The following is a 10,289-nucleotide window of genomic DNA, read 5'->3' as shown; positions in this document are numbered from 1 at the left end:
CAGTCCAGCAGCCCTGGAGCTAGGCGCACTAAGCGATGATGTTGCTTATGCAACTCAACAGATGAGGTCCCTGGGCTCTTTCTCCTCCATATCCACACACCAGCTCTTTGCCCTTTAAACTTCCAGCCTCAACTGCCAGGCCAAACCAATCTCTGGCAGGTTCTTCTCTGGCCACCCCCCGTCCACACCACCAGGATGAGCAGGATCCCATCCCGGATGATTGGGAGGTGAGTCTGGCACCTCTCCAGTCTTCGGTTGTCCCTCTATCCTCCTTCCAGCTGGAGCTGACTCATCGCACTGGCCCTTAAACCTCTTAGGGTCAGCACTTCTCCCCAGTGGCTAGTGCAAAACCTCCAGCGTCTGCCTCCCTCCATCGCCTCCCCAGGGCCAGTGCCCCTCCCCTGGGGCCTCCCACCCCGTTTCTTGACCCCTGAATCAGCCTGACGTTGTTGCATCCTTCCAGGGTTCTCACTTCTATCCTTCCTGCTGTCGTCTCTGAGAGGAGGAACAGAACGCCACGGCTAAGCTGTTCCCCTCGCCCCCGCTCCAGCATTGATCTCTTAATTGCTTCTTTTTCTCCTTTGTTACATTTATCCCCCACTCTGTCTCCAAACAACTCAGGCATCTTCTCCCCTGAACTTTCAAGCCTCTAGTTATTGCCCCACAGTTGAGAGGCTTCACTGTGCTCACTTCAGGCCCCCAAGGTAAGAGAGCCCCAGGGGAGGGTCAGAGTCAGGATCCAGAGAGAAAGAATGCCGCCATAGGAGATGAGGGGAGATGAAGTGAAAGCCGGCTTCAGAGCAGTCGTCACTCTCAGTGTTTATTTATAATGGAGGAAGAATTTGAACATTTGCAAGGGTGGCTCAGAAGTTAAAGCGTCTGCCTCCAATGCGGGAGACCCAAGTTTGATCCCTGGGTCGGGAAGATCCCCTGGAGAAGGAAATGGTAACCCACTCCAGTATTCTTGCCTGGAGAATCCCATGGATGGAGAAGACTGGTAGGCTACAGTCCATGGGGTCGAAAAGAGTTGGACATGGCTGAGCGACTTCACTTTCACTTTCAGCAGAGAGCAATTCAACTGATTTTCATCACCTCCACTGTGTGAGTGGGAAACATTCCTATTTTCAGATGAGGGAACTGAGGCTCAAAAAGTTCAGACACATGCTTCAGGACATATAGCTCCTGGAGAACAGCCTCAAATCCAGGTGTTTCTCACTCCCAACCTCCCCTTCATTGTACTGCACTGGTCTATACTTTGACCAGTAAGGGGAGAGTTAGGTCCCCCAGAGGGGTGGGGGTCCACCTCCCGAAAAGACCTAGAGATTGGGACCGGGTACTCTTCTATATCTTGGGATTTGGAAGAGAATCATAGCTCTATTGCATAAGTATTATAATGGTTCCTGCTCACCAGCACCTTTCCCAATCACCCTATTTAAAGTTACTACCACTAGGGACTTCCTTGGCAGTCCAGTGGTTAAGACACTGAGCTCCCAATGCAGGAGCACAGGTTCAATTCCTGGTTGGGAAACTAAGGTCCCACATCCCTCTCAGCTTGGCCAGGAAATTTTTAATAAAATTACTACCACTTTATTCTCCATATCCCCTCATTTCTTTTCTTCATACATTACATCAAACATACTACAAATTTACTTGTAAAGTCTGTCTATCTCACCTCCCACCAGAATGTCATCTTTACAAGGGCAAGAACTTTTCATCTGTTTGCTATTGGATTCTTAGCTCTATAGTGTTTGGCATATAATAGGTGCTCAACAAAAATTTATTTATAAAACAAAAAAGGTAGCCTGAGTCTAGCTTCTTGCATTGCAGCCCACAGTGTGGATCTTCCATAAAGCCTCTCAAGCATTGCTAGAGTCCTGAAATGTTTCTTTCCCCAGCCCACCCACCCTCAGGCTTGGGCCATACTAAGAAGTCATTCTGGCTGCACGGGACTCCAGCTTCATCCCCAAGTGAGGGTAGCAGCTAGGTCATGTTCCTGCATGCTCATTTGCTCAGTGTCTGACTCTTTGAGACCCCATGGAATTACATGAGAGGCCACTGGGGCCTAATGTAATTACCCAGCTAATTACTTGGCTCTCTGGGGAAACCATGGCCCCGGACTCAGGGTTGGGATAAAGGGCAGAAGGGGAAGGCTGTTTACATGTAAATAATATGACTGGTTCATGCCTTTGAGACGTTCAGGTGCTATTTTTAATTGGACCTGGACATCTCCCACCTCCTCCCCTCCTCTCCTCTCACCAATCTGGAAAAGGAGGTCCAAGCCATACAGGCTGGAGGGGAATTAGGGGTGCAGGAGGAAGAACATATTAGATGAGGGCCAAGGACTAAAGTCTCCTGGGTCCCATCTCTATGTCAGCCTCCTGCCCTCCACCACCCCATTCATCCCAGCCCCCATGCCCTAGTACCAGGGAAGCAAGGCTTCAGCAAAGGTCCAACATGAATAATGTCCTTTGATGATAAGGCATCTCGCAGGATGGCAGGAGCCAAGGATCGGGGGGAGCAAGGGAGTGGCAGGGAGAATTGATCACCCCTTGATCTCTGGGATTAGCAAAGACTTGAAAGAGCTGGTGCTAAGTCAGAGAGGTGATGAAGGAGGGAGGCAAGGACAGGCTGGGCTTCACTTTGCCCACAGATCATATGCAAATAGCATGTAAAGCAGGTACTGCAGCTACAAAGAAGCTGTTTTTTCCTTTGAACACTTGTGACTTGAGCCACGTCTCAGACACTGTCACTGGCCTAGAGGAGCAGAATCCCTAGAAGGATCCCCTCTGGGGCCCACCCCTCTCTTTACTGCTGATTCAGGTTGGAGGTGAGGCCAGGAAATGGGGGAGCTGAGATGAGACGAGCTAGTCAGCCCATCCCGAGGGTCGAGGTGGAGAATGTGCTTGTGTGCATGAGATGGCCTGTGTATGTCCACCACATGTACAGCTTGCGGGGCAACACGTGGACCCCTTCAACATCCTAGAGGGGTGCTGCAGGATGCTGTGGGAGGGGCCAGAGCCACAGGTGACACTGGGTGGAGAGATACCGGTGAGGAATGGAAGGATGCCAAACCCCCTGGCCAGGACACAGCTGGGAGACAACCTGCAGCATGAGGAACAGGAGTCCCTCAGAGCCTGTGGCAGGATGGGGCCGAGCCAGGAGGGCTGAGCGAGAGCTGGTTTGTGCCATGAGACAGCAGAATGACTCCTCGTTGGGGTTAGGGGGTGCTGGGATGACTTGTGCCTATCAGAGGCTCAAACAGCCAAGATTGAGTGAGTTGGACTGGTGATGGGGAGTGGGAGGCAGAACTTCAGCTTCTCCCATCATGATGGAGCTACTTCAAGCCCTATGACAAGGGTAGGGAAACAGCCCCTATAGGCTTCAGGGGATGAAAACACATGCTCTTGAATTCCAGAAGAGAAGAGAAGCAGAGACAGGAAAGAGGAGGAGGGAGGGAGAAATGGGAGAGTAAAGAAGAGAGGATCCCCACATGCCTTCCTTAGCCTAGCATCCACCCACATGACTGATAGGGGAGGACAAGAAGGAGGTCAGGAACCCTCCCTCCTCACTCTCCCCTGATCCCTAGCCCGGAGAGGTGACAGTGCCTTCAGCCCTGGGAAAGGAAAAGCAGGATAGGGAGCAGCAGCTGCAGATTCTCCTGAAATTGCTTCTGAAAATGACCAGACACTTCACTGAGAAAGTGACGACAATTTGGGCCCTGGGAGCAGGAGATGAGGCAGAGAGCTGGGGTGGTCAGGCTCTGGTCACCACCCCCTCTTAGCCTGATTCTGAGAAGTCAAGGATGGGGGATCTGTTGGGGCAGTGGAAGGGTGGTCAGAGCCCCAGCGCAGGACAGAGTACCCCTACCAATGACAGCTCTAGACCCTCACCCACGGGGAAGAGCTGCCTCCCTGGGTCCTCTGTCAGCTCAGGGCAGGGTGTGCCAGGACTCAGGGCTGGTTTGTGCCCTGAGAGCTAAATTCGTCTGCAGGCAAGAGGAGGAGTTAATCAGGTCTCCCGCCAGTATGATCACCTGGGGCGTGAGCTGCCTGCTGATAGAAGCTGAGGTGGAGGGAGACCCCGTCCTCAAGGCACAGTGAGCTCAGCAGAGACAGGAAAGAGGCAGGGAAGGCAGAGATCTGGAAGGAGGCAGAGCCGCCCAGACAGAAACAAAGGCAGCCATATGTGTGCTCTCACAAGCGGGGATTTACACCTTACTACAAACAAAGGAGCTGCTTGTTCCCTAAAGGTAGAGACCAGAGCAGTAGAGGCTGAGACAATACAGCTTCTACGAGGAAACAGATATGGAGGAAGTGGGGGGATATTTAAAGTATGATACAAAACATTACGTGTTAACATTAGTCAGAGCCCACAGAAACAGGGACAATGAGATGGTGTGAGACAGTTGGAAACCAAGAAAGAAATAATGTGAATGACACATGGAAAACAAATGAAGACAAGAGGGAAGACGTCAGCCGTGGGGATGAGAGAGTCTGGGTGGGGGAGCAGCCCTCTGTCAAGTGCCACCAGCTGTAGGCCCCAGCTGTGGGACAGTGATTAGCAAGGTGACCGTTGGCAGCAGCCTGACATCTCTGGTGTATGGAAAAGCAGGGGGGTACCGGGGGCAGGTGTGATGAAGTCCAGTGCTGAGCTTGGGATGGAGGGGACCATGCATGGAGCCACGGACCCAGCTCACCTCTACTCACATGAGTCCCCCCAGCCTTGGGCCCCCTTTCAGGCTAAATCTCGAAAGGATCCCAGTATCTGATGAGACAGAGATCCTCACTTCTTCCCTCCAGGGACGCACTTAATGAATCAGCTCATTGGCCACCTGCGACCTGAGCCCCATCCCGGACTGCCCCGCCCCCACCCCAGTCTCTCCAGACCCTGCCAGAGCTCAGCCGGTCAAGGAGCCCAGAGACAATTTCCCTTCTTTTTCATTCTTATTGTCTGCATTATCTGGCTCCAAGGAGCCCCAGTAAAGGAAAGGGAGGGGGCAGAGGGTCTAAGTACAAGCTGGTGAAAGGATGGGGGAATAGGGACCCACCCACATGATCAAACATTGGCAAAGTCTCTTGTCATATTATTAGTGGGCAAAGAGGCCGAGGGTAGGAGGAAGCTAACTTTGGAGAGAGTTCTGGAAAGGTTTGGGAGAAGCAAGTTCCTCTTCAAGGGTTCTTCAATCTCCGACCCCACAGCCTATCAGGGGGTTCAGACTTGAGATCCCCCACAAAGGTGGGCAGGTGGGGGTGGGGCCGGTGCCCGTCCAGGAGGAAGAAACCGCTGCACCTCCTCATTGTACAGTCACCTCCAGGCAACGACTCCCCTTCTTCTTGAAGCTCAGCTTGCCAGTCCCACCACCCCCAGGGCCCTGGATGACCTTGACCGTCAAGCTGCCCTCCTTGAACTTCACTGAGAACCTGGAGCAGGAACAGATAGAAAGGCAAAGCTAGCGCCCTCATCCCCTCACCCCTACTCCTGTATTTTCACAGTGGCTTCCCCTCCCCTGCTTGAGGCAAGTACATTCCCCCCTCCTACTCCCCAGCCCCCTATGCCAGCAGACTCGAGGCCACAGAGAACTTGGGTGGCCCTGACCTGACACAGTACGCTTCACTTTCTGACAGGACAAATTTTCCCGGTCACAGTGACTAGCAGCTTGGTCGTCTGCCCCAAGCCATCCCTCACCCCCGGCTCACGGCCTTACTCCTCAGTCACGGTGACTGGAAGCTGCATCTGCGTGGCATCCAGTGTAGCCCGGCATATTTTGGTCAGCAGTTCAATCACATGCTCACTGACGAGCAGGAATTCCCCCTTGGAGCCCACTGAGGAGATCTTAGGGAGGGGAGAAACAGCAGGGAAGGGATTCATTTTTTCTCCTAGGAGCAGCCTGGGAGATATCAAAGGCCGGGAGTGAGAGGTCTGGTCCCCCTCGCCTCCAGCCCGGCTGGGCCCTGTTGTGCCCACTGCCTTCTCCTGGCTGGGTTCTGCCCCCATCCAGCTCTGATACCTCGCTCAGATGCAAGCTAAAAAGCCCATCCTTGAAGCTGGTGACCGACACCCCAGCCAAACTGTTTAGTGGGATGACAGTCTTGGCCTGAGGATTCTTCATGTCTGTGATGATCACATGCCCCTTAGTCAGGAGGAGGATTCGAGAGGAAGTCTAGGGACAGAAGAGGAAAAGGTGAGGGAAGGTGGCGATTAGTCCTCACCCTTCCAGCGACCAGCCAGGGCTCTGGATCAGGCTGGGGGGTGGGGGTCCAGGTGTGGGCCTTCACCTTGGCGTTGCCACGATTGACCTTCACCACAGTCTCAGCCATCAGAATAGGCCCTTCTTCCCCACCCTTCAGCTTCTGTAGCTTGGGGTTTCTTTGCAGCCCGATGTAGTCACCGTGAAATGGAATGGGGACACTGAGAACACACAGAAAGCACGCAGTGGAGACAAGGTCCTTACCTTGGACCCCAAGGTCCTTGCACCTCCCCCACGGGATTCCCATCGCAGTCCTCCCGTCTCCATCCCCCATCTTCCACCATATCCTCTGTCTCAGTGATTCTTAGATGTGATCCAGGACCAAAATCAGCATCTCCTAGAATCGGGTTAGAAAGGCAAATTCTCGGGCCCCGCCATAGACCTCCTAAATCAGAAACTCTGAGGAGGGCACGCAGCCATCTGGCTATTATCCAGCCTACCGGGTGACTCCGATGTATACTGAAGTTTGAGGACTACAGCATTATCCTTCCTGGGGAAGCTTCTTTTTGTTCTTGATGAAGCTGCACAGGGTCTGGGAGGTCCTCACCTCTGGGGGTATGAAGCCTTTTTGCCCTTGAACAGCTCGCTGGCACAGAGCTTCTCCCTCAGGACCTCTACCTGCTTCGGGGACAGCTGATCCCGGAATTTCTTGCACTGTGATGGGGGAGGGGAAGGAGCTAAGGTCATAGAGGAAGAGAGCAGGGCTGGGGTGTGAGGTGGAGAGAACACTGAGAGACATGTAAGGAGAGGGGCAGGGACTGGAAAGAGACGGAGTTGAAAGGACAGGGAGCAGACACTTTGGAGAGAGCTGGAGGAGCACTGGGGAGTGGGGAGCTGTGGGGTGCTGGGGGAGGGAATGGAAACTATCACATTCAAGCCCCAGGAGGGCGGTGCACCCAGCGCACAGCCTAAGGCATAGTCCCAGACAGGAGCGCCAAAGTATTCCTGAATAGAACACTGTGCTAATGAAATAAGCCAGATGAAAGGACAAATGTGGTATGATTTCACGTATATGAAGTACCTAGAATAGTCAAATTCATAGAGACAAAGAGTAGATGATGGGTTCCAGGGACTGAGGGAATGGAGAAACAGAGGGTTTTTCCTTAATATGTACAGAGTTTCAGTCTGAGATGATGAAAAAAAAGTATGGAGATGGATGGTGGTGATGGTCACACAACAATGTGAATGCCCATAATGCCACTGAACTGTGTATTTTAAAATGGTTAAAATGGGGACTTCCCTGGTGGTCCAGTAGTTGACTCCACCTTCCAATGCAAGAGGCCCTGGTTGGATTCCTGGTCAGGAAACTAAGATCCCACATGCTGTGGGGTGTGACCAAAAGAAATTTTTTATTGGTTAAAGTGGTAAATTTTGTGTGTTACCACCATAAACAAAAAAAAAAATTTGGAGTGGAAGAGGGAGGCAGAAGAGGAAAATCAGAGGAAGGAGAAAAGAAAAAAGACAAATGAAGAGAAGAGTTGCCCGGGCCCCAGGAGAGCTGCCCGGGCCCCACTCACCTTCCATTGGTGGAAGAGCCTCTGGAGCTCGTGGTTGGCTGTGTTGAAGTACTTGTAAGGAGCAGATGGCCACTTTTTGTCCAAGATGCTGGGAGAAGGCAAATCGTTCTTCAGCCCCAGTAGGAATTTCTGTACCTGGGTTGGGAGCAAGGGGGTTGGGAGTGGGATGATGAGAAGACCTCCTGACAGGCAAACTTGCACCCAGATCCTGCCCCTTCAATGAGGAAGGCCACCACAGGGAGAAGCAACAAGTGGAGCTGAGGAGGTGGAAGTGAGTCCACTCCCCCCCTCTTTCAGTATGAATGTAGGCTTGAGGCTGGGCAGTAAGAGCATGAATGGGAGACGGAAGGGAGAGATGGATTAGATCCAAGCAGATACCTTCTAACCATTTCAGTGAGGTAGGAGGAGCCAATATGAAAACTGGCCTTAATATCTTGCTCCTGCAGTTTCCTATTCTCAAGACTCTTAACTGTTTACAGGTGGCTGCCCCACTGTGTTAACTATTGGACAGGTACCAAATCTTCCCTCCTCTCTGCTCAGTCAAGCCCAACACTGCAACCTGGCAGTGTGCTGGTTGCATTGCCTCTAGGACACTGTTGAAAGTCCTCTACTCATAGTCCAACCTCATGTCATGGGATCCCCTGTGTTACCCTGGCACACTAACCAGACTGGACTCCTTGCCCTGCCCTCTGCCCAGCCCATGTATTACCACTCTCTGCCTTAGCTAATGATGCTCTCAGCTCAACTCTGCCAACCCAGATTCTACTTATCCTTTGATAAGGATGGAGATGGAGCTCAAAGCCCTCCCACATTCCCCAGACCAGGGTGTCTCTCCTTTGAAGTCCCTTTGAAGGCAATGGCACCCCACTCCAGTACTGTTGCCTGGAAAATCCCATGGAAGGAGGAGCCTGGTAGGCTGCAGTCCGTGGGGTGGCTAAGAGTCAGACACGACTGAGTGACTTCACTTTCACTTTTCACTTTCATGCATTGGAGAAGGAAATGGCAACCCACTCCAGTGTTCTTGCCTGGAGAATCCCAGAGACGGGGGAGCCTGGTGGGCTGCCAGTCTCTGGGGTCGCACAGAGTCGGACATGACTGAATCGACTTAGCAGCAGTAGCAGCAGTACTTTGTCTATACTTCTGGGTTTTGTGCTACTGTTATTTGCATGGCAATCTTCCCCCTCTTCTATAGAGCAAGTCTTTGGGAGTCAGGATCCCAGGTCCTGGCTGTTTTCACCATTCAACATCATTGAGAATCTGATCTGTGCTGATACTGTTCTAAGTATGGGAACATGGCAGTCAACAGAGTAAACAGAGTCTCTTCTCACTGAGTTTATGTCCTACTGAGACTGGAGAAGGAGACAGCCCACAAGCAAATAAACACAGACCATAACATTAAAGAATTCTGTGCGCTCTGATACAACAAAAGCAGACCTGAGACAGGAATGAGAGGTAGCATATTCCAGACACAGAAGGAAAGCCAGTGTGACTGGCCTAAGCTGAGTGAGAGGAGAGAAGATCAGAAAATTGGTTGGCCAAAGACAGGTCATAAAGGGCCTTACATGTAGGCTGTGGTAGCGAATCTGGCTTTTATGTGGAGTGAAACAGTACACCATTAGAGAGTTTTAGGAGAAGAGTGACATAATCTGACTTAAGAGTTTACGTTTTAATTTGTTTAATTTTTAAAATGTAATACAATTTATTTTCCTATTTTGAAAATTTTTTAATTTGCATGAAAGTTGAAAAAAGATTACAGTGAGCATCTGAATAATATATACTTCTTACCTAAATTCACCTACTGCTAGTACCTTACCCTATCTTTGCACTCTAACACACACTTATATTCAAATGCACATAAATATATAAATACACACATATGTACAAATCTTGGCTACTATAGCATCCTAAAGTAGGTCACAGTTATCATGACATTTTCTCCTGAAACTTAAGCACATACTGTCCAAGAACCAGAATATTTTCCTACACAATTATAAGTCCATTACCACACCTTAGGATATTAACATTAATTAAATACACTCACCCAACAGCAATACATACGCAAATCTCTTCTCATGTCCTTTATAAGCTCTAAAAGTATCCTCTTTGACTTTGCTTTTATTTTTCCTGATCCAGGATCCAATCAAGTTTCATCCATGGCATCTGACTGTTTAGTCTCCCCCAAGCTAGAACCAGGACTCTTAAGTCTTTACATCCCAGGCAATACCTAACACCTTGTTTGTTTATGGGATAGAATTATTGAAGGTATAGAAAATGACTTGATCTTGAACAATTCCAAATTTTTGGAATTTTTATGATAGCTTTCTATTGAGACATTAGGGTAAAACACAAAAATAGAAAAAGGCAGAGTAATATTTCTACAACTCTTCAGGAACCATCCAAGCTCTTTGTATCTTCCACTACCAAGATCTAGTGGGCTTAGTCTAATTACCCTGAAGCTCTAGTCCTTGGCCTGGTTTGATTTAATTCAATAAACATTCCTAAGCATCTCCTATAATCCTCCATAC

The 10,289-nt window shown here is 50.4% G+C and overlaps 1 protein-coding gene across 3 annotated transcripts in view; it reads right to left on the bottom strand.

Annotated features, from left to right (window-relative positions):
* Window positions 1-4,914: 4,914 nt before the first annotated feature.
* The window catches only part of MYO1A (myosin IA), a 29,065-nt gene continuing 23,690 nt past the window's right edge, over window positions 4,915-10,289 (bottom strand). For 2 of the 3 annotated variants that reach the window (XM_015471065.3, XM_005206510.5), the window contains 6 exons: window positions 7,765-7,899; window positions 6,795-6,901; window positions 6,276-6,408; window positions 6,008-6,160; window positions 5,705-5,832; window positions 4,915-5,420 (listed from right to left, as the gene is read on the bottom strand). In XM_015471065.3, coding sequence (XP_015326551.1) covers window positions 5,294-5,420; window positions 5,705-5,832; window positions 6,008-6,160; window positions 6,276-6,408; window positions 6,795-6,901; window positions 7,765-7,899 — 783 coding nt within the window. In that variant the 3' untranslated portion in view covers window positions 4,915-5,293. 3 annotated transcript variants of the gene reach the window in all.

Source organism: Bos taurus, chromosome 5, assembly GCF_002263795.3.
Source record: "Bos taurus isolate L1 Dominette 01449 registration number 42190680 breed Hereford chromosome 5, ARS-UCD2.0, whole genome shotgun sequence".
In the NCBI taxonomy this organism is placed as follows: Eukaryota; Metazoa; Chordata; class Mammalia; order Artiodactyla; family Bovidae; genus Bos; species Bos taurus.
This window is presented reverse-complemented; position numbering and strand designations above follow the sequence as displayed.